The 25980-nt window shown below is 33.9% G+C and overlaps 1 protein-coding gene across 2 annotated transcripts in view; it reads left to right on the top strand.

Moving 5' to 3' along the window:
* The window catches only part of CNTLN (centlein), a 294809-nt gene that overhangs the window by 232700 nt on the left and 36129 nt on the right, over positions 1–25980 (top strand). For both annotated transcript variants that reach the window (XM_045840845.1, XM_045840844.1), the window contains exons 19-21: positions 16390–16581; positions 22920–23017; positions 24586–24712. In XM_045840845.1, the coding sequence (XP_045696801.1) occupies positions 16390–16581; positions 22920–23017; positions 24586–24712 (417 nt within the window). The remainder of the gene's footprint in view (positions 1–16389; positions 16582–22919; positions 23018–24585; positions 24713–25980) is intronic.

The raw sequence follows: 25980 nt of genomic DNA, 5'->3' as shown, positions 1-25980 counted from the left end.
AATAGTGCCATGAAAATGTTGGAAAGTAGGAATTTGATATGAAAGTTAGTAAGGTAAGTGGTATGGTGCTTTTGAGGAGAACGAGGTGCACCATCTCCTGTTTGTCACAAACCCTACTAGGCCTATATTACTTATTTATGCTACCTTTCTGGTTCCTACAGGCATTTAATTTTCTGGACTCTGATTTTCACAGTGGCCCTATAAGTTTTCTAAAAGAAAAGAGTACTCCTTTTATCACCTCAAAGCTGTTCCTCCCTTTATATGTATTCCCCAAAGTTTAGCGTCACAAAAGGAGGCACGACAGTATTTTCAAAAGTAAGAGAAGGAATGTTGTACAAAATATGGCCTGGAGAACTCTCTCCAGAATTTTATTTTACCCCCAAAGCTTGTGTAGTATATATACATTTCTTGGAGGGTATTCAGTTTATATATGTCAGATTCTGCAGGGCCATGGCTTTTGCCAGATGAAGCACTTTTGATTTTGAGGCTGATGAAACACAGTTCTGTTATTGATCTGTGCATGACATAGCCTGTCTCTCTCCTAGCAGAGTGTAGCAACATTTATCCAGGAATTTGTGAAATGTCACTTGGATCATGTTCACAAGGTAAACTGTGCAAAAACCATGATCTGAGCTGAGAATCCATGTGGAATTGGACGTGACTCTCTTATTCCTACATTCTATCTTCTAGATGAACTGAGTGATATTTGTTAATAGAATGTCTGTCTCTTATATTAGACTTTGTAAGAAACAATGATTATCACTTAGAAGTCTCTGTACCATAAAATCATACTAACACTCTGTTTTCAGATGCACTTGTGAGTTTACCACAGAAAATATTAAGAAAGTATGACCTATATAAGATCAGTCAGAAATTTTATTTCCTGCTTATAATGAACAGAGTTATAATATATTGTACAGTATTTATTTTTATTTATAATGGACAGTGTTATAATGTTTTGTACCATTGTATTTTCCTATATTCTTATATAATATATTCCTAGGAATGGTTTTATTCTTTGCATCAATATACATCCAGGTAAGTATGTCTCATTAGAAAGCAACATACCAAGAAGTGACAAATTATAACATTTTTCTCACTGTGGGATTTTTAGATTTAAATAGACATATATTTTAGAATTTGGTTTGCACATAGATAGATATATGTGTTATATTTGCTGCAATTCAATGTAGTTTAATGCATATAACATATGTAAAGCACTCCAATAATAGGCTATCCCACAACAAATTAAACATGGTCTTTGTCCTATATAAGATACTAATAGGGGAGTTAGACATGAAAATCATAATACAAAGACATTGAGATACATGTAGCATGGTTGGTGTGTGTGCATGTGTGTAAAATCTACTATGGACATGTAGTAGATGGAATAGACAGTCATTTATTGCTGTCATTATTTAGTAAGGCTTTTGAAGAAGATGGCATTTGGCTGTAGACTTAACATTTGGTTGATGTTGAAAGTCATATGTGTGGAACAAAAGCCATTAGAAAATGGAAAGTTTTACAAGGCATCAGTTTTAAATGTGGTTTGTTGAAAATAGTGAGTAATCTGGTATAGTTGTGGTTCTTAACCCTAACTGCATGGTATCTCACTTGGTAGCTTTTAAAAATATCTATGCCCAAGACCCTACCCTAGACCAGTTAAATCCATAGCTGGGGGTGGTCCCTGCACTTTGCTAGTTTTTAAAAGCTCTATGGTGGTTCTGATGTAAAGTAAGGACTGAAACTCCAGTTTGAGAGAACAGAGATTAAATATAAACAACTAGATAAGAGATTGGTTAAATATTGAGGCAAAAGTTGATTAAGTATCTAGACAATACTAATAGAAGAAGAAAGAGTTAGGGAAACACCAAGGTTATTTTACAGTGGCATAACAGAGTTTGATGACCAGTCATACATGGGGGGGGTGGTTAAAAACATGAAATATTTGAGACATCTGCCAGGATTCTAATTAAAGTGTCTAGAAGGTAGATTATGGAGTGCATTTGTGAAAATATAAAATGCTAAATATTTTTGGTGGGAACCTCATATGAAAGTATAATTGCTTTCATATTAGATATGAATATTGGATAAAATATAGCAAATGCCTTATAAAGGAACATCAGAACTTGCAAAAAAGAAAAAAGAAAACTGTAAATACCTGGGTGCTAAAATAAATGACAGCTTGTCATTGTAACCAAGCAGTAATTTGTCACTGAAGTGAAGCTATCAAGTGAGCAGTAGAATATTTAAATGAAAAACTTAGAGATGTTAAAATATGAAAAAGGAATGTCTTAAAATTGTGTTTACTGGAAATACATAAATATATTAAAAGTGTAAGGAAATATAAGGGGATTATAAACATCAAAGGCATTCAGAATAGTGATTATTTCTGATGAGTCTGATGAGGGATTCATGGCCTTCAAGTGTATTGGTAAACCATTGTCTTTGCTGAGTGGTTGATATATGGGTGTTCATTAGATTTCCCTTCATGTATCTTTTGCATATTTGAAATATTTCATAAAAATGAAGGAAGAAACCTACTGATGCCATTATCCCACAGAAAGAATGCTAGAGGTGGAGCAAATCTTTGCAGCAAGGCATAAGTTTGTGGGGGAGTATCTGGTGTATGGACAGAAGGGGAGCCAGTGAAGGAGAAGGTAGGAGAGTGTTGTAATACAAGAACAGGGAGGGAATGGTTTTTAACAAGAAAAAGAATGATCGGTCAACAGTGTCAAATGCCATAAGGGAATTGAAAATAGGATGACCAAGAAGAGATGGTTCAATGATTCTTAGAATGCTTTTTTAGCAGAACTCAGATAACAAGTAATAGAAACTGAACTCAAACTAATATAATTTTTAAAAGGCTCACAAAAATCAAAGGATGAACTAAAGAGAATAGACTTGGGAAGAATAGTGATAACTGGAACCAGATGTTCTAATATCTTTAATGTTTCTCTTTATCTCACATCTCTTCTGCTCAGACTAGCTTTATCCATGTTTATAGTTACTAGCTATGTGGTAACATCCTTTCCTTATACTAGACCCCTAAATTTACATGGTTTGTAAGTTTCTAGGGCCACAGGAAAAAATACTCAGTTTATATGTAATTTTTAGTTAGGATTTAGGTTCATTATATGCATATTTTTCACCTACATGAATAATTGGCAGGAAATTTAGAAGTCATGTAGGGTACAGGCAGTTTCTGTTGGGTGGAGCTGAACTACACATTGTAGCATATCTAGTGTTCCTGGCTCTCCCTCATTTCTGTGTCAGTCATTGTGGTACTCAAAAGTGCCCCCATTAATTTCCAAAATACATATGTAGGCAGTATTTACTCTTTGAGAATCACTGATACAGGAGAAAAGCAGAGAAACCAGCTGTATTAATAAAAATAAAAACTCCAGACTATTTTCTTCCTAAAGATCTATACAAATCATATAGCACAACTGACTGAGATTCAGATAATTTACTGGGTGACCACTCTGTTAAGTCAAGACTTAGTACTTGAAAAAATGATAAACCAAAGATAGTTCTAACTTGAAAATGAAGTGAAGGACAATGGAAGAAGTTTTTATGTAAAAATTTGTGCTAAAAAAAAAGAGGGGACTTTGATTCTACTCCTGGGAATTTATTTGAAGAAACCCAAAACACTAATTCAAAAGCATAGATGTATCCCTGTGTTCACTGCAGCATTATTTACAATAGCCAAGATTTGGAACCAGCCCAAGGGCCCATCAGTAGATGAGTGGATACAAAGGCTGCATGGTACATTTACACGATGGAGTACTACTCAGCTAAAAAAAAAAAAGAAGGAAATCTTACCCTTTGCAACAGCCTGGATGGGTCTGGAGAACATTATGCTAAGTGAAATCAGCCAGTCAGAGGAAGACAAATATCATATGATTCACTCGTATGTGGAGTCTAATGAACAAAATAAACTAACATGCAAAATAGAGACTGACTCATAGAGAGCAGGCTCACAGCTGTGGGGGCAGGGCAGGATGGCAGGGTGAAGGGATTGAGCAAAAAAGAAAAAGAGAAAGAACTCAGGGACATGGACGATAGTGTGGTAATGGTAATAGCCAGGGCTAGGGATGAGGGTAGGCAGAGGGATAAATGGTGATGGATGGAGACGCGACTTGGGGTGGTGAACACACAGTACAGTGTACAGCTGACATGTTGTAGAGTGTGCACCTGAAACCTGTATAATTTTGTTAACCAGTGTCACCCCAATAAATTCAATGAAAAGGGGGCTTTTTAAAACAATATGAGAAACATCTTGAATAGTATACTCTAAGTCCAGGCTTTGTGAATTTGTTATTCCTTTAGAGGAAATTTCTGCTCTGTGCTATGAAAGGTAATTTTTTTCATAATTTTCACACATAATAGTTTTTAATGACAAGAATCCCATTTTAAGTGGTATGAGTAACTTTTATCAGATTCAAACACTGTGAAAACTACTCCTTTAAATAAATGTTAATTTTTGTACTCTCTGAAACTTACACAGGGTATAGAGACAGACAATATTGTTTCCCTTGAGAGTTTTAGTAGGGGGTATTTATACAATTAATCAAAATCATATGAAGACTTAGTAATGCTGCTGTTAAATTTGTAATGAGTTGTAGGATTTTTTTTTTCGTTTACCAACTGGCTTTCATCCAAGTAAATTTTTTTCAGAGCCTAGATGTATTACATCTGAGGAAAGACATGCAGTTAACTACTGACCCTATCAGTAAAATATTTCAATTTTTGAGTATTAACATGCTATTTATATTTAGTACGTACTTATAATATATACCATTTTACTAATTTGAATATACAAAGTTGGAGCTAGAAATGACAATCTTTGGCCTTTGGGTTTATTACCCAAAAGTTGGTAATATTTTATATTAGCATGATAATGCATTATTCTTATGAATTGATTCCAGTATAAGTGAACAAAGTTAATGTTCATACACATGCTTTTTAGAGACTGATTATTTGCTTTATCTTATAAAAATATGGATTATAGAAATGTATCATGGTCTAACAAATTTTTAGAAGTCAAAAATTATTTTAGAGAATATTAATGTCTTTCTTTTGAAGTCTTTGTAAGAATTAAGTATTATGAGCAATATTTAATTTTCTAGAGTTTCACTTCCATTTGGTAACAATACTTTTTGTGAGCATTAGTATCCTCAGGCCAGTCAACAAAGACCTTTTTGTGTAATTAAAAATATAGTACAAGAAGTAATATCACCCCAGTAGGATGGAAAAACAATCAAATAATCTTGCTTAGGAAAACCAAGTGTAATCAGAGGAGAATGAGACAGTCTTCATGAGGCTTCTGCAGATATTCTGTAGTTCCTGATAACTCCATCACTGTAACTTCACTTGAAATTTTATGGCTGTCTTTTACTTAAATACAGTACAGATACAGTCTTAATATCACCCTGAAACACCTACTTAAATGTTTTTTCCAAAGTAAATATTTTATTTAACCAATCACAATTTTCAAAATGACAAACATTTATAGCTTGTTTTTTTGGCATATAAAATTACATTTTTTTATTGTTCAAATACAGTTGTCTCCATTTTCATCCCACCACAGCCCCCCACCTCACCTACCCCCACCTCCCACCCTCAAACCTACCCCCTTTGGCTTTGTCCCTGTGTCCTTTATACATGTTCCTTGATGGCCCTTCCCCTAGTTTCCCCCATTATCCCTCTCCCTCTGGTTACTGTCAGTTTGTTCTTTATTTCAATGTCTCTGGTTGTATTTTTCTTGCTTGTTGATTTGGTTGATTAGGTTCCACTTATAGGTGAGATCATCATATGGTATTGTCTTTCACTGTCTGGCTCATTTCATTTAGCATAATGCTCTCCAGATCCATCCATGCTGTTGAGAAGGGTAGGAGCTCCTTCTTTCTTTTTGCTGTGTAGAATTCCACTGTGTAAATGTACCATGGGTTTTGATCCACTCATTTACTGATGGACACTTAGGCTGCTTCCAGCAGTTGGCTATTATAAATTGTGCTGCTATGAACTTTGGGGTGCATAGGTTCTTTTGAATTGTTGTTGCAGACACCAACTTATATTTTTGATGATTTGGCATGTTTATTTTTTTCTTCTTCATTGTTTGAGTAGTTTAATTGGGGTGGAATTTGTTTCCATGAAACTTAAGTTACCAAAAACAATATTGACAAAGGGGTTGGGGAGAATATAATTAAAGAGGATATGTGTAGACAGTACATATGAGGAATAAATATTTCTATTTGATTAGCTGAGTGTATATAAAGCAGGGGAAGGAGAGTGAAAAGAGAGCTTTACAAAGACATTGCTCAGTTTATCCTTTGGGACATCACATGGGACTGCCATCCTCTCTCATTCCTGTTGAGGAAGGACTCAGAATCAGGAATGCATTGCAACTTGATGGTCATCAGTAAGAACGCCATGTGTAGATGAAATGTCTAAGAGGGGCTGAGACTGAACTGATAGTGTTACCATATGAACACTGAGTTCTCATGGTAGTAATGATGATGAATTATTCTGCGTATACTTTTGGTTTCTAATGTTTGTCTCCTATTTAGTATTTGGTATGTCATTTTCAAGGGGGTTTTTATTTGCATAACTAGAATAGAGGATTTGAAATTACACAAACCTACTGTTGAGCTCTTCTTGCTGTGATTATGTCAAATGTTTTTCCATGAATACTTCAAAGTCAGTTCACATATATTTTTACTGATTCATTTTCAGTAGTTGTGGGGATAGAAGTTTAAGTGATATGGTTTAATTTCACCTCAGTTAATATTCATTAGTTTAGTTTTCACATTATTTTGAAACACACTATACTGCTAGTGTCACAGATTAATATTTATTATAAATGTGTATAATGTCAAAACTATTAAATTAGAAGATGCATGTTAAATGTTTCCAGTATCTGGAGATGTTTTGAGAACTTAAAGTATTAGTAAACTTTTAAAAACAATTTGACACTTGAAAAAATAGTGATTTTTATTTTAAGAAGTCATATTCAAACATATTTACAAAATTATTCTTTAATTGGGCATTACCTAGGACTTATATTATAAAGGTAAGGGCACTGAATTAATTTTGCTTCTCGTGAATGTTGCTTCTTGTGAATGTTACTGAATTAATTTTGCTTCTCGTGAAGGAAAAATTATGCACATATCCATATTTCTCTAATAGGGTATAATTTGAACGCATCAGAGCAGATTGGCATTTTCAGTATCATAAAAAACTGCTTTGTTAATGGCACACCATATTTAGTATGACCTTACAACAAAGTAGCACCTTAAGTGTCATGCGTTGTCTTTAACGTGCACACTGGAGCTGGCTTCATCCGTGCCAGACAACTGCACTTCATGAACGGAGTTTTTTTCCTGGTAGGCAATTAGCAGTAATTAGGAAGATTCACCTCAATAAGATGTCAACATGAGATTGTTTAAAAAAGTTGAATGTCAATGACTTAAAAAAGAAAGTTCTTCTGACACATGGGTATGGCATGTGAAACATGAAATGTTAATTTAACTTTTCTGCTTATTATTCATGTACAATATTATTTTGTCATTCAGACACTACACTGACAGAGTATAAAGGGTGTTAAAATAGTGCTGCTAGAATGAAAAGAGGATTAATCTACCATTGGCCAATTAGCCAAAGGGTACTTAATGGTCTCTAAAGGCTACTGAAGTCTAACTACTAGCAAACGCATTGGTAAAAAGTCCTTTATATTACCTTCATTTGCTTGACATTTTGTGAAACATACTGTAGGCTTTTAATAACTGCATCTGTCAGAAAATGGTTTATAAATGAGTGATGTAGTAACTCAGTGTATTTTTTATAAGAAATTTTGTTACATTAATAATTTCATCCCTGCCTAAGATCTTTGTTCTTTTTCTTTTTTGGTCCCAGTTTTAAATTTTTAATTCTTTTTCTTAAAGATCTCGAGTATCATAACAAAGGAAAACTCATGTTTTAAGTTTAAAACACTTGTTACTAATTTGAAAGAGTTATTAATATAAACCATTTATTTTTGTAGATAAGTACTTGTATGGAAAATATTCTCCTAGTGACCTAGAAACCCATGTAATTTTCTTTGTAACTCATATAATGTTTTAATTAAGTGACTATGCCTTTAGTCTTATACATGTACAACATACAAGAAATTTTTTTTAAGTTTTATTCCTTTTAAGAGAATAATATTCCCAATGAAAGAATGTTGATTATATTCACAGAGGGAGAACGATCAATAAGATTATGGTGACTTTCTAGAAGGTTATTGCCCATAGGATTTACATAGATATTTTTCAACTAGAATTTTTTTCTTCAGACTCTTTTGCTTTAACTCTGGTAAGAAAATTATGATGTTATAAGTTTTAAAAATCACAATAACAAGATTTTTAAAATCACTGCCTGTACTCAAGTATGAACCAGAATAATCTGATTGTGAGCTATAAATGAATTTATTTATGTATTCACTCAGTTCTGTGCAGAATTCAAGATTAAAGATTTTGGTGAGGTAATTGGAAACAGACTATTCCCACTTAATGATTGCTTTTCCCTGCTTTGACTCTCAAGGCCTTTGGGTTTGTTTCAAAAGAAGAAAGAAAAACAACAACAGATCCCCCTATTCTTATAGGTGGGAACTGACCCCCACTTTTTATTCTGGTTACTGATTGACCTGACCTTTTCCAACATTTGACATCCAACCTTTGTCCCATCATGGACTGCCAAGAATCCTTCCACCACCAACTATTTCTTGCATTGACTTCCCAGAAACCCTGCTCCTGTGACCCTGACATTCACCCTCACATTTAGGTGGATTTTTTAGAATTTCTATTTATCTACTTTTCACATTCCACTATCCCAACTAAAGATGTTTTCCAAAAATTTTAAATGATTCATGACTTTAAATTTCTAGTCCAGGGGTGAAAAACATATGGGGAGAACCGAACAGTGTCTTTCAATGTTATAGTGTGGTTACTGTTCAGAGAAAATGTCAGGTCAGAATCTGCCTCCTATTAGTAGTGAAGAGCTATATGACGTCCCATTCCTTTCCCTTGGAGTGCTGCCCCTGAACTAGTTGAATACTCAAAAGCATGTTCATTGCATGTGCCACAATTAGCAAGCATATCTATTGAATAGGCAGAAATTGAGTATTTTCTTCTTTGGAGATATCAGGATCTGAGAGTATCTAAAAATGTATTATGTGTGAGGTGATTAAGGAAATTATTCCTTAGATTTTTTTTCCTAAGTCCTTCTTTTCACAAAAGCCTTTTCTATTACTTTTTTTTACTTGGACTGTCAAATAGAATATTTTCCATAAGCCTTTGATTTTTACTAATAATCCATTCTTGAAGATAAAAATATTAACTGAGGCTCCCTGCTGTAGAAAAGATCCTTAATCTCCTCAGGACTTCCCTCAGCTTACTGGTGATACTTTCTCTAGAGTAAAAACTGGAAATCAGGGTGGTTGTTGGCATAGCTGTGGCCTTTAATATTCTACCTAGCATTCCAGGAAACACTTGACAAAAGAAATCAGGAGATACCCAGCATTTACCAGACAGGATTTAAGGCAGCAGCAGTTTCCTCCACCTCCTGTTTTATTTCTTCAGAGCATTTAATGTATTTTATTGTTATGTATTTCTAGGTCATAGACTAGTAGCTACCTGAAGGCATGAATTATAACTTTTTTGTTTATTATTGAAAACATAAGAGTATAGTTTCTACAACATAGTATCTATAAAAAGAATGAATGACAGATATTGAGTCAGTTTCTGAATCTAGATATTCTATATCAAAATCTTCCAGAAAATGTTAAGTTGTGGCTCATATAAAAAAAATTGTGGCCCTGGCTGGCGTAACTCAGTGGATTGAGTGCAGGCTGTGAACCAAAGCATCGCAGGTTCGATTCCCAGTCAGGGCACATGCCTGGGTTGCAGGCCATGGCCCCCAGCAACCGCACATTGATGTTTCTCTCGCTTCCTCTCTTTCTCCCTCCCTTTCCTCTCTAAAAATAAATAAATAAAATCTTTAAAAAAATAAAAAATTATTTTTAAAAAATTGTGAATGAACTCCCATGTAAGAGAACAAGGGAGAGATGTCATGGGAGGCTTATTTACCCTGTTCATGGGATTCCATAGTTACCGTTGAAAGCAGCAAAAGGAAGCACACTTCTGGCTAGAGGATTTTTGCTTGGCATTTGAACCACAAAGTGCTATCTGGCCCTTGCTGGGTAGCTCAGTTGGTTGGAGCATTGTCGTGATACACTAAGGTTCCAGTTTCAATCCCTGGTCAGGGCACATAAGAGAATCAATCAATGAATGCACAAATAAGTGAAATAGCAGGTCATTCTCTCTCTCTCTTCAGTAAATAAAAATTAAAAAAAACTATGAAGTGTAGATCTGGTTAGAGGCAATTTATATTTCTAGCACAGAACATGGAACAATTTTTAAAAATCCTAAGGGGCCATCATAGATGAGTTGATAAAACAACTATGGGATATTTACACAATGAAATACTAGTCAGCTATAAAAAAGAAGGAAATTTTACTCTTTACAACAACATGGATGGACCTGAAGAACATTGTGCTAAGTGAAATAAGTCAGTCAGAGAAAGACAAATACCATATGATTTCACTCATATGTGTAATCTAATGAACAAAATACACTTACAAACAAAATAGAGACAGACTCATAGATGGGGAGCAGGATGACAGCTAAGGTGGGGAGAGGGTAGGGGATGGAGGGATTGAGCAAAGAGGAAGAAGGACTCATGGCCACAGACAACAGTGTGGTAATTGCAAGTGGGGAGGGGGCTATCAGGGGATTAAATGGTAATGGGAAAATACAATAAATTTTTTTAAAAGGCAGTCAAAATAAAATTAACATAAAATTATGGGTGAGGAAAGAAAATTAAACTAGGGTGAGGGCATTCTATAAGCTATACACTGTGAGGTTCAGGATACTTGCTAAAGGTAGAGCAGGATAACGATAAGGGAACAGGAAATAGGTTCAATAAAGGGGTTGATTTAAAAAAAATAGCATTCATTAGTTTTCCATGCTACATACAAATTACCACACATTTATCAACTTCGAAACAACATACACACTAATTACCTCACGTTTCTGTGGGCCAGGAGTCTGGCACACCTTAATGAGATCCCTGCTCAAGTATCACAAGGATGCAATCAGTGTGCCAGTAGGGCTGTCTTCCTTTCTGGAGCTCAGGCTCCTCTCCCAAGTTCTTGTGTTTGTTGGGAAAATTCAGGTCCTGTAATCACAGGACTGAGGTACGTTTTCTTGATTGCTCCTTGGTTAAGAACTGTTCTTAATACCTGAGGCCTTCCTTAGATCCTTGACTTACAGCCCCTTACATACTCCTCTCAAAACATGGCAGGTTACTTCTTCAAGAGCAACAGGAGAATTCGACCTCAGGAAGGTCGCCTGGCCTTCCTTTACAGGGTTCACCTGATTGAGTCAGGAACAGCCAGGATAATCTTGCTTTTGATTAACTCAAAGTTATGAGATTAAGGGCCATAATTTGCATTTACTGAATCCTCTTAGCATATAACACAATTCAAATAATATAATCATTGGAGTGATAGCCTATCATATTCATGGGTCCCACCCACATACAAGGGTAGGGTATTCTACAAGGATAGGTCATTGGGGATTGCCTGGGGATTCTGCCTACCACTGTGCCCATTATTGAAGAATGGGTTCTCCAGTATATTCTTATAGTTGCTTAGAAGGGTCTTTCCTTTTTGGAGACTTAAGCTTCTCCAATGTTATATTTAAATAAATAATAAAAACTAGTGTCTACTTTTATTTTTAATTTTTATTTTTTATTGTTTTTCAAGTAGAGTTATCTCCATTTCCCTCCCTCCATTCCCCCCCACCCCAGCCATCCCCACTTCCCACCCTGGAACCTACCCCCTTTGGCTTTGTCCCTGTGTTCTTTGTACATGTTTCTTGATGAACCTTTCCCTATTTCCCCCCATTACCCCTCTCCCCCCACCCCCCTGGTTACTGTAGTCTAGTTTTAAACTTCTATAGTGTCAAGTTCTATTTTATAACCTTTGGTTAGAATACTTGACTATACATAACTCAATACAAATTTCACTACTTATTCTCATTAAAGTTAACTTTTAAATTGAAATAGACTTTTCAAAGGCTGTGGAGCCATTGCACTGCTGGGATATAGAGTGTCAAGTAAAGCACCTGCCTGCAACATGCTTTTAGCCTAGTAGGGATCCTAAATAAAGATAAAATACATAATTCTTACAACAAAAATAAAATTTCTGTCATGGGAGAAATTATAGGGTTATCATACATACATAACTAAGCTTTTTTAAAAAATCCTCACCTGGGTATTTAAAAAATTGATTTTAGAGAGATTGATGGTGGGGAGAGAAATATTGATGGGAGAGAGAAACATTGACTGGTTGCCTCCTATATGCACCCCAACCATGGGTTGAACCTGCAGCTTTTTGGTGTATGGACAATGCTCCAACCAAATGAACCACTCAGCCAGGGCATAACTAAGGTTTTTATTAATCCAGGTCCTCAGCCTTTAAGACACTTCTCAGATTACATGGTTGCATTTACCACAAGATAATCATGCTAACAATAATGCTGTACATTTAAAATTTACTGAGTGCTATCATAGATTTTTTAAAAAATTCTGCACTCAAAATTGTCTTTGCTAGGTAAGCAGCATCATCCCTTTTTTTTAAATAAGAAAGCGAAATGCTAGCTCAGCACCACCCAGCTGGTAAGCAGTAGACCCAAAACTAGAGTCCAGAAATGATGACTCTTTCATATGTTTTCTTATCATTTATGGTTTCAGTATAATATGAGTTAAATATTTATTCTTAAATCCTTGATTGTAGATAAAAATGTAATATAGACATGGGAATCATGTTTCTGATTAAAAAATGACCATTTTATATGTAATCTCAATTTATTGGTAAATTTTATACCGAATCTCTAAGATCACCATAGTAGTAGTCTCACATGCCAAACCAAGTGTACATAGACAAAGAAAGCTATTTATACTTCTTGTCTCATCCATGGTACTTCTCAAATAAGAAATAGAATGCTTAAGCTGAGTGAAGTGATTAATAGAGCCATAATTATTTGTCCAAAATTCTAAGGGATAATCAAAGGATTCCACATTGATGGCTTGTTTCCTCTGTTGCGACAAGTGCTCTTACAGCATTTTGAGGCATAAATAACTAGTATTAGAAGTGTATTTTAAATGTAGATTTTAAATATTGTTTATCTAAACATGATTTATATTTTAATATATTATGAGTCATTTGGTTTCTTGTATCCATAAAATCAGTATTTCTTAATTCAATAAATTTTTATATTGTTAAATGAAGTTAAAATCTACATGGACATGTCTTTTAGAGAAATATATTTATTGACTTGGTCTTTCCTCCATGAAGGGTATATTCATAGTGTCTGGATCTGCCACTGTGGAAGGAATAGACAGAAATCTAATGACATGCAAATTTAACAAATGAGAGAAGCCACCGGGGCTATTCACAGGAAGACAAGAGCCTCATCATTTAGTTTTCTGAGTTGCCTGAGACCGACCTAGAATTACAGTCATGAGTTAGGTCTTTCAAATGAAAATCTCAGAAGTTTAACTTAGATGCAGGATTGATAAATGCTGCAGTGCATAGTACTTAAGTAAAAGCTAATAATATTACATTGCTAATAAAAGTATATTTTTATGTAGTGATAAACTAATAGATTATAAATACCAGCTGAAGTTACTATATTCTTTTAGCACCATCTGTACTGCAAATAGGAAGACTTGAATTTTTGAAACCTTTCTTTTGGTTTTTACTATATAGAAGGCATTATTTGTAGATACTATTGGGCATACATAGATGAACAAAGGCACAGTCCTTGTGAGGATTTTCTAGGGCTCAAGGTTGAGGACAGGCACAGTGCTATGGGAGCTAAGAGAATGGGGAAGCTACTAATACGTTGTTGAAGAAAAAGAGTAAGAACAGAGGATTTTTCAAAAAGGGGAAAATAACAGTCTGCTCATTGAACAGAAGAGGGAATTTGGCAGAAGGAAACACCATGTGTGGAGTCCTTGCTGGAGAAATGGCAGACTAGTTTGGGGAATGACAGGCAAGTGTGACTTCAGATGATGTCTGACTGAAACACAGGTGGAAAGTGAATCTTAGAGAGCTTTGACATGAGCACAAACATCCTAGCTTTATGCTACATGGGTAAGGAACCTTGAAGGGGTTTTGAATAAGGGAATAATGGGTCAGTGTTGATTTTGGAAATTGTATAAAAGATGGTTTGAATGAGGGAAAGTTGCAGGGAGGGTTTTAATTTCATTCTCAGTAGCCCAAAACACTAGTTCAAAAGAATGTATGCATCCCTATGTTCAATGCAGCATTATTTACAATAGCCAAGATTTGGAAGCAGCCCATCAGTAAATGAGTGGATAAAAAAAAGCTGTGGTATATTTACACAATAGAATACTACTGGGTCTTAAAAAAAAGAAGGAAATCTTACCTTCTGCCAACAGCATGGGTGGATGTGGAGAGTATTACACTAAGTGAAAGAAGCCAGTCAGAGAAAGACAAGTACCATATGATTTCACTTATTTGTGGAATCTAATGAACAAAATAAACCAGCAAAGTAGAGACAGACTGGTGGATACAGAGAACGTACAGCTGTCAGAGGTGGGAGGCAGGATTAAGGGTTGGGAGAGAAGCGTAAAGGGATTAAAGAAAGTAAAAAAAAAAAGAAAGGAAGATTCATGGACACAGACAATAGTATGGTGATTACCAGGGGGAAGGGTGATTTAGGAAAAGGAAGAAGAAGGTCAGGGAGGGATAAAGGGTGATGGAAGGAGACCGGGGTGGTAAACATACCATACAGTGTGCGGACTATACAGCAGTGCACATCTGAAACCTGTATGAGTTCAGTAAGTTCAGTTTAACAAATAGAGAGTGGCAGAAGGGAATGAATATGAGAAACATTACATAATTTGTAGAACCTGATAATTGATTGGTTGTAGAAAATCAATAAACAGAGAGGGAGATTAATTCAAGCTGGGATGGTAACCAGGAAGATTCTCAGCTTTATGGCAATTTTAAGTTTGCTTTTAGATGTTAATTATTAGGTACCATTGGGAAAATTTATTAATGATTATTTCCTGAGATTCTATAGAACCACACTTTTAGATTATAAGTTAAAATGTAGCCAAAAATAGTTTTTTATCAAACATACTTTTTATTTCATCAAAACATAGTATAATATCAAATATACCAAGCCCTAGTTTTGAATCCATGATCTGAAATGTTCATATTTAACAGTATACACATGCATACACAAGTACATATGCAATTATAGATTTATTTGTGTAGTTTCTAATTGTGTTGAAGTATAGTGTTAATACTTCAGTTATTATGTCCCATATTTATATTACTGTACATGTTAGCTATATCTTTTGCTCTTTCTAATTAGAATTCTTAACAAAGACAGACTCTACCCCCCTCTGAGAGATTTTAGTACCATTTTGTCTAATTGTTCCTTATGTTAAACCACCATACTATAAGCTTCTTTGGAATAATAAAATAGTAGTGCAGTTACTCTTGAAAGGAGCATAGAGCTGTTATGCCATTACAGCATGGTGGCATTCTGTTGCCTACAGATTGGTGTGAAAAGGGCTAACGTGAAGACAGTTTTTTCTACACTGTTTCATAAAAACATTAGCACTATGTCATTTAGTAAAATGTATATGTTGTTAAAAATTCAAATGTAAGGAGTTTAGTGCTGTCTATTTCAGCATTACATATTGGACTTGTCAACTATCAATCAAATTCATAAGAGTGAGTGAATTTGTTTATATGCTATTTATTTGAACTAAATCTCTAATAAGCCTCTTTTTCTAATTGAACTTAACATTTATGTTGCTAAATGAGAAGCATTTTGGCTACAGTATAGAATGGTAAGACCTACCCAGTGGAATAAACAACTAACATCTGTTATCTCATCCTGCTCCAGCTTGGCTTTCACTAGTTAAGTACATCAGCCCTGAAGTCAAGGTTATCGAGCATGTGCATCTCCAGCTCACCCATGTATATGTGAAGGCAAAGAAATAGCGCATCACGAGTAAAGACCAGCCAACCAAAAGCTATAGAGTACAGCTGGTCCATTTTGTTTTAACCTTTGCTAGTCCTGAGACCTTGATAGAAAACTCATAGAGGTTGTAATTTTTGTAATAACTTTTTATAATTTATTTCTCTTCCTTAGCATTTTCTGTGATAGGCTGATAATTGTTAAATCAAATATGGTTACTTTTGTAATACATTTACATTTATTTTTATTTTTTTTAAAAAAGAGGCTAAGTTTGGATTTGGCTGAACTTCGAAAAGAAAAAGAAGGCTTATTAAAGAAATTGGAGTCCTCATCTGAAATCACAAGTTTGGCAGAAGAAGTTTCTCAGGTAACAGTTCCACGAATACAAGTCACATCGATTGGTCCTTCAAGGAGCATGGATTTGGAAATGAAGCAACTACAGTGTAAACTAAAGGTGAATATAATTTTTATTAATGGTGAAAACATATATTAAGTTACTGAATCCTTAAAGACATGCTTATTAATTCTAATTTAATTTTAATAATAAAGGTAAATTATGGTGTAAATATCCAAAATTATTAAAACTATATTCAACCTCATCTTCCTATTTAAGCATGGTAGATTCTTTTTTCAATTTTATTTTACTCTTAATTAAATTTATAGAGGTTACATTGATTGATAAAATTGTATATGTTTAAGGTGAACAATTCTATAGTACATCACCTTAGTCATGTTCACTACCCAAGTCATGTCTCTTTCCATCACCATTTATCCCTTCTACTCTCTCCTGCCTCCCCCCGCCTGGTAATGACTGTAAATTTGTTTGTCTGTGAGGTTTTTTTTTAATCTTTCCACCTTTTTTAAAATTATTGTTTAGTTACAGTTGTCCTTTTTCCCATTGCTCTCCCCTGCCCCATCCCCCGACTCCCACAATCAATCCCCCCTCCATTGTTCGTGTCCATGAGTCTTCTGTCTAGTAACTCACAATACTACTTTCTGAAAAAAATGACAACAGACCATGATATCCTAATTTAGAGGATGATGGAAACTGGACATTGTCATTGTATTCCATTACTCAATTCTTCTCTGCCCCCATCCCGCCCTCCACTGAACAGAATTCCTTTCAAACATGTAATGTATTGAGTTAAGCAGAATGCTTCCCTTTACACACTTGCTACTATTGTGATTTGGTTGTTGTTGGTTGCAGGTGAGAGGGAGTAAAGGGAAGTGAGGGGAGTGAGGGAAGCGAGAATATAGAGCAAAGGTGGGTTGCTTTAATAGATTTCAGTAAGTTAAACCTGAGAGTAAGAATAAAAAGCAGTGTTCCTTTTATTTATAAAGAATTGTATCTAAGTCTAGATGAAACTGTCAACAATTTAAAAGTAAGGCTGACCTTAGGTTAATAAGAATTAACTTGTATGAAACAGGATTTCTGAGTTTTAATCGGAAAGTTAATTTTCATGTTGCTTTAAAAAACTCATATATTCCTCACATATTTGATTATTTTCTTCAGTGGGGATTGCTAACTGGAAGCCAGAGGGACAGTGTGTATGGGACTATCACTATCATGAGAAGCAGCAGAGAGAAAACTCTGGGTGGAAATGCCTCGAGTACGTCAGGAGTGGAATAACCATGACTGTGAAGGGAGTGTCAGAATATTGAATTGTCAAACAGCTCAGTTGTTTTCAATTCAAAATATGAAATGTGCACTCTCCAATATCTTTAAATGAACAACTACTAATAAAGTAAGATTAAGTTTAAAGTAAATGAATGTATCATTGTTTGAAAATATTTTGCTTTATTAATAATAACCAGATTTACACACTGACATTAATTTAGATGCTTGTTGAATACTATCTTCTTCAGACAGTGTTTAGGTGCAGAACTTGCCTCAACCACTACATTTTATAAGTTTAAATACCTTACATAATAGAAATGTGAGAAAAAATAGTTTTAGACTTTGGTTCATGTATCTTCTCTTAAAATGTGTTTCTGTGTCTGATAAAGTAGAATAAAATGTATAAATACATTTCATATTTATATGTTCAAATAGAATGTTTCTATATAGAGAGTAAAATCATTGAAATATTCTTTTATCTATTACAGATCTTCATAGTTCTATGAATTCTTCTTATGTTTAAGTCCTCATGATCCTAACATAACTTTAGTTTTTGCCAAAAATAGAATGTTAGATCCAATAATGTGTAATCTGACTTCTAAAAGTTTTTAAATTGTCAAAATTTCAGTTGATTTATGTATTACCTATTTAATTTACTTCCTACTAATGGCCTAACCTAGTTTTGGTAATAACAGACCCATATGAATATCTGTGTTATTGGCATTATGATTTCCCATGGTATAAGTTTTCATTCACCTATGAATTTCTCTCTCATGTGGAGGATTCTTTGAGTCCCAAAGGTGAGACTAATGAGAATGCCTAAAGCAGTTTAGACCATGCTTGATGTAAGTTTGAAGTGACACTGTCCGTATCTAGCCTGGAGTCCCTTAACACGGGATAGGCTGCACAGGGACGAAAAAGGGTAAATCTTTATCTTTGTTGTGTCTCATGTTTCAATATGGGAATATTCTACAAGCCAGTCTCCTGTAAATATATAACACTCTCTGCTACTACAAATTGCTATTTCCATATTGTATTAGTTTGCTAGGGGTACCATAACAAAATACCATGGGCGGCTTAAATAATAGAACTTTATTTTCTTGTAATCTTGGAGTTTAGAAGTCAAGATCAAGGTATAAACAGGTTTGGCTTCTTCCGAGGCCTTTCTCCTTGGCATGTAGATGGCCACTTTCTCGCTGTGTCCTCACATGGTTGGATGTCAGTCTGTGTGGTCTGTGTCCTGGTCACTTCCTGTAGGGACACCTGTCACATTGGATTAAGGCCCACCATATGACCTCATTTTACCGTAATTACCTCTTTAAAGACCCCATCCAAATACAGTCCCAGTTTGAGGTCCTGGGGGTTAGGGTTTCAACATGACAATTTTGAAGGGACACAATTCAGCTTATACCAGGTATCAAATTGCTAACAAAATTTTCCAAAAAATTACTTATTTTCCAGCTGATGTTTTTATGCTTAAGGGAAACTGGTGAGATTTAAACTATTAAAGGTCTACATACATCTTTTTTTATTTTATCCAATTGATCTTAGACTTCTCTATGTAAACTGTTAGGTTTGCTTCCCAGATGTACACAGTTCACTCAGTAATTAGAGTGTCCATGTGCATTTTGGCTGACACATATTAGACATGTTTCTTCAAGGTACCTAACTCTATACAGATAGATAATAAAGTATTTAGAGACTTATAAATTCCTTCTAGTAATTTATATTTAGTTTAATTTGTACTTTTTATGCAATCTGAATTGGATAGCATTCCAATTTATGTTTATGGTTCTTTGCCTTCCTAATTGTTGAAAGTATTCCCTTCATTGCATACATTGTTCTCTTCCAGTTTCCCCATAACTTACTAATGAACAATAGTAGTTTTTTGACTACTGTTCCTTAATGTATAATCTATTTCCAGGCAGTTCTAAGTCTTTTAAAAGTATTAACTCATTTAATCCTCATTTTAACCCTATGATATAAGTCTTGTTACTCCCTTTATTGTATAGTTGAGAAAACCTGAGACACATAGAGGATGAGTTACTTGTCCAAGGCAACATAGCTCCTAAGGGGCAGAGCTGAGATTAGAACTCAAGATATCTTGCTCCAGATTCTATGCTCTTAATCGCTACACTATGAAAATGTAAAAATATATATTTAACAAACTTAGATAGGGAAGCTTTCACCAGGATGGATTCTCACCATCGTGACATTTTTTAAATATGTGTTCTCCTTATTTTAAGTCATGCTGCAGATAAGTATTATGTAGTGGGAAGTGGAAAAGGGTCAGAGGACCTAGGTTTTGTTCGCCCTTTGTCCATTAACTTTAGGTAGGATCTGACAGAGGAAATCATTTAACTTCTCCAGAGGTTTAAAGCAGGGATACCTTTCTTGACACTTAATAAGGACTTTTTAGGATCAAATGAAGTAGCTGTATGATTTAGAGATCCAGGCAAAAGTATATACCATGCTGACATGGTTTCATTTATTATAATTCGGTAATCTCTCAATTATCCAGAAATCAGTGTTACAGCATTTGAGCCACCTAAAATAACAGCCTTTAAGTCTAAATGGAAAAGAGTCAAACAGCTATCTTAAAATTCACTTAATTTATTCCACTGTTAGGCTGCATTTATTGCCTGTTGTCTTTTATAAGTTTGTTCAGCTTCTCAGCAAAAAATAACTCAAAAATAGCAAATTAGAGATATGCATATTAAAGGGCAGGATGTTTGTTTGGGGACAGGAATATTGACAGAAGCAAGAATTATGACAGAGAAAAAGGAAATATAAAAATATTAAGATAAAAATACAAAATCAGAAAAGCAGGAGTCTGGGACCATTTAGAGTAGGGGTAAGTAGCCATTTGTATCATGATAGTTGTTAAAGGCATCACTATATAATGACTTACTGATACTATAGTAGATACAGTAATATGACACATAATTAAATAGTGATATTTATAATGTACTATCACTATATTAAAGTAATAAAGAATATATATTCAATCCAGAAAGAATGTAAGATTAATGAATTAAAGCAAAAGCTTCAATTATCTGGTAAATTTGCTAGTATGGAACATCTTATTTTGCAATGCTAGAAATAAGACACTATTTATCACTGTAAACATGTAAATTATGGTAGACATTTAGATTGCATTACACAAATATTTAGTCAAAACTCTTTTTTAAAGATTTTTATTTATTTTTAGAGAGGGGAAGGGAGAGAAAAAGAGGAAGAGAAACATCAATATGTGGTTGCCTCTTGCGCACCCGCTACTGGGCACCTGGCGTGTGCCCTGATCTTGGAATGGAACCAGCGACCATTTGGTTCCCAGGCCAGCACTCAATCCACTGAGCCACACCAGCCAGGGCATATTTAGTCAAAACTTTTAATACTCAGTACAGTTACCATGTTGAAGTAGCCTTGGTTTTTTAAGAAAATTAATATCATATTTAATATAAAAATTAAAAATGGCAGTTTATTATTTATTACTATCCAGGAGGTTGACTGTAAAATTATTTCAGTTTTTTAATTTACATATGCTATACCAATGAGACAGTTAAGGTCTGTTTAATGAATTTGACTCATATTTACATTATATAATTAATGGTTTTGTCTTGTCAGCTTTACATTTTTTAGCATGAGTCAGTAAAACTGGTAATAGTTCTAATAGAAAAGATTGATTGTAGTTACTAGATAGATTAATGAAATAACTAATTCAGATATTTCTAAAGCTATCATATTTTAAAACACTTATATTAATGTAATATTTAAAAATTTAGGAAATGAATTAATCTATATCAACACTGTCTTGTAAGTGGAAAACCAAAATACCAAGTGAGGTCTCAGATTATTACATGTTTACTTGGAACTTGAGTCAAAATTGAAAGTTAGGGATCTAGTATGGTGATTACCAGAGGGGAAGACGGGTGGGGAGAGAAGAGGAGTGAGTAAAGGAGGGGTAAACAGTGATGGAAGGAGGCTTGACTTGGGGTGATTAACACACAATACAGTGTACAGATGATGTATCATAGAACTGTACACTTGAAACCTATATCATTTTATTAACCATTGTCACCCCAATAAATAAATAAATAAATAAATAAATAAGAAGAAAGAAAGTCTTAACCTTCTAGTTGCTACATCTGGCTCCTAGGCTATGCAGATGACAAGTATTACGAAGCTGTTCTACTTTGAAAAACTAATAATTATGTATAAATACATTAGTAATAAGTAGTTTTATTAATAAGATCAAGCAAGGAAGTATTTAGTATTCATAAGATTCCCTTATCAGTTATCAATTAACTGTCTGGCAAATTATCCTAACATGTCATGGCTTAAAGCAATAGTAGTTTCTTATGACCTAAGAAACTGTAGACCTTATAAACTGAGAAACTAAGTAGTGTCTTAGTTTATTATTTCTTATGACCTTCTGGGTTCTCTAATATGCCGGTATTCTTTGAAACCAAGGATTTACCTGGCCTGAAAGTTCCAAAGTAACCTCACTCATGGACCTGGCAATTGGTCAGCTGGTTCTAAGCTGGGATAACTCAGTACTCCTCCAAATGGCCTTTCTTCTATGTTCTTTGGAAGATGATCCCAGGGTAACATTCCAAGAGGACACACATGCATGCTGCAAGGGTTTAGGCCCAGGATCTGATATTTGCACTGTTTTATTTCTGCCACATTCTTTTGGTCAAAACAAATCACAGGCCAGTCTAGGTTCAGAGGGTTGGGCGATGGATTCCATGTCTTGAAGGGAAGAGCAGCAAAGCATTTGTGACCGTGGTCATACTGAGTCTGTTACAGGGCACTAGAACAATCCAGCATTAGTTTTAAATTACCTTGTTAAACCATGAAAGTACTCAATCACAGGTACGTTTGCATTTTACAAAGATAATCCATATCTCCCAAAAATGTATTTTGGGTGTGTACTCTTTGCAGTTGTTTTATGATTGTGTACCTTTATGGCTTGGGCATGTAATATAAAAACTGTAGTGTACTATAATACTTCTATTGTGACATATAAAATAAAGCATTTAAAATACTTAAATGTTCATTTATTTGTAATTGAAAATTTATTACTCTTCATGAGAATGGCATTCAGTTTTTATGCTTCTTTTGAACAAGGTTGAAAAGTGTATTTGTATTTACATGCATTTTTAATCTAGAACGCAACTAATGAACTTACTAAGCAGTCATCAAGCGTGAAGTCTCTGAAATTTGAACTCCTAGCAAAAGAAGAACATATAAAGGAAATGCATGAGAAGTAGGTTTCTCATATTTTTATTCATTGTATTTGGTGCCACCTAGTGGCAGTTATTCTATTAAACGCACCCCAAGAAATAATACTGACATGTCAAAAATTGTTTTCCTTTCTTCATAAAAGCCTTCATAAGCCTACATAAAATGAAAATTTAAGGAATATTATATATAGCATGGTTGATATCAATATGGTTACTGTTTTTTAATTAGAATAAGAATATGTAAAGTTAGATTATCTTTCTTAGAGTAAACATTTAATTTTGAGAAAATATCAATTAATGGCCCAAAGACTGTGAACCAAAAATTTTGGAAGGTGGTAATTATTCTACTGAAGATATATGTGTAGATTAATCTTCCACTGGATTTAACGCCTAAGCTTATAAAGGTAAGTTAAAAAAGGGAAAATTTTGTTTGTATTTAAAAACACCTGGAAGATTATGAAAGTGTATATTTTGTGTTATTAACAAAAGAGGCTTAAAATGTTCTACCTCACACACTCAAAATGATTTTCTTTCTATATCTTCTATACATATACTAGAGCTTACAAGTGGTACCCTGTTTAGAGTTCCAGTCTGCCCTTAATAATTTTATATATATAGGTGTGTGTGTGTGTATATATATATATTCTACATACATACATACATACTCTACTACATTATAATGAAGATGACTTAAACAGAAAAGATTGGTTAATTTTTTAAACAGACTACTTGAAGTTTATTTACCTATTAAGAAGCAGTCTTGCTTATTATTTAACATTGAGAGCTCTAGAGAAATTTTCTTTGAATCCTGGTTCCTCAACCTGCTAGCTCTGTACCTTAATTTAGTAGTATTAACTTATAACTTTCTTAGGAGGATTGAATGAGTTAGCAGGTGTAAAGCATTTATCGCAGACACTGGCATGTAATCCTAGCTATTGCTCTTATTATAGTAGTAATAGTAACAGTAGTTGTCACTGCATCTACCATTATATGCTTAACGTGTTATGAACTTAAGCCAAACTAATATGTTAATTCAATTCCATATGATATTCAATTAGAAGATATCATGTCTAATTTTAGTAACTTTACAATGATATTATAAAATTTTACATTTGTTTTTAGAATTGTTTCTTATCAGTGTTATATTTTTTGATAGTCTCTAAATATCACTTTTATCACTAAATATCACTTTTACTTTTTTTAGCAGTGTAAGAATGTAATTTAAATATAACTTTGACTTTTCATAAATTTTATTAATTTTTCTCAGTTCCTTTTTTTTAATGCTTATATAACACTATGATTAGCAAGTGGGAACTGGATTATAAATTTTATGAGTGCTCAAAATATTAATAGAGCAATATTTATCCCATGCAATTATTTTATTTATTTGCAATTTCATTAATATCAGATGGCATTTGAAGATTAATGGTAGGTGTGACTTTGGGTAAAATACTATCACTATGAGATGGGGCAGGGGTGAGCGATGGGGAAAAAGCAGGACAACTGTAACTCATCAACAGTAAAAAATACATTATCAGTATTCAAGTTTTTTCTATACCTTTTTATGAAATTTCCTTTTTCTCCTTTTAAGGATGTCTCGAATGGAAAGGGATATAACCATGAAAAGACATTTGATAGAGGACTTGAAATTTCGACAGAAAGTAAATTTGGAAAGTAATGAGTGTACTAATGAAATGTTAGAAAATCTTGAAAAAAAGGTATGAACTTCTATGTTCCCTGATACTAAAAAATCACTTCCCCTTGTATTTACATTTTTAACTCAAATATTCCCTCTTAATAAAATTTATAGAAAGTATTCATGGAATATATGGGTCTTGTTACATAATTACATTATTTGCTCTGAAAGTACATTATTTGTATTAAAATTAAAGACTCTAAATCCTCATAAATAATATAGCACACATTCTTTTTATTTGTAAACATACCATGAGAAATAATCAAATTTAATTTTAAAAATTCTTGAATATTTCTGAGCTACATAATTCCATTTTATTCAGCATTTTGTTTTATTTAAATTATAAAATTAATGATAGAATCAAGCATATGGTTTTAAATGAAAAAAGTGGGAACCAATAAGTATCAAAAGTGTTTAAAAAGTATAATACCACAATTGTTAAAAAGTATACTTTTTATACACTTAAATCAGTGTACTTGGGAGGAGAGTTGTATTTAAAATAGTTGCATAATATCTGACCCCAAAGTAGAAATCAGCAATTTGCTGACAAGGATATATACAGGATCCAGCACAAATAACAGCCCTTTTTTATTACAAAATCATAAGCATGTGATTCTATAATATAACAATGTCACACTCAAGCACACCATATGACATTTTAGGTGAAATGTTCAAATTGCTGTCCATTTAGTGAGAGACATTCGTGTAACCTACCAACCACACTCAAGCTAGCCTTCCTTCTGCCGGACCCTGTGTATTTAAAGGTGCTATTTGCACAACTCATAAAGAAGCCTGTGCTTTGGCATTCACTACATGTTACCACTCCAGAAAGAGCATCTGCCTTACTTTACTTGTTGGAAATAAAAATATAACTATCTATCAGCTCAAATGGATTTAAGAGAGAAAATTTTATACCAGCAAGACAAATGTATATGGATTTTCTTTCTCTGTCACACACCCACATAAAATATAATTACTTTCTTGTGGGTTTTTTCCCAAGGTTATCTTTAAAAATTTATTCATTTTTTAACTTTAGCAATCATTTCAGATATAGTAAGTATATACCTTTAGTGATACTAAATGGAAAAAGAAAAACTATTTCTTCTATTTTGAATATATAATAAATATGTTGTATCACTTTTTATTATTCTTAAAAGTACATGTATTTTTGAAAAGTACAGCTGAAAATTATCTGTAACTTGGAACTTGGCTTGTTTAAGAATCAAAAACAACCATTCTTGCTTAAGGAAGTGCAGGTTAGTAATTAAGGGAAATGTGAATGGAATTAAT

The sequence above is a fragment of the Phyllostomus hastatus genome, unplaced genomic scaffold (genome assembly GCF_019186645.2).
Source record: "Phyllostomus hastatus isolate PE091 unplaced genomic scaffold, TTU_PhHast_1.1 phas_contig_34, whole genome shotgun sequence".
Taxonomy (NCBI): Eukaryota; Metazoa; Chordata; class Mammalia; order Chiroptera; family Phyllostomidae; genus Phyllostomus; species Phyllostomus hastatus.
Note: the sequence above shows the minus strand (reverse complement) of the source record. Positions and strands in the feature narration are given on the sequence as shown.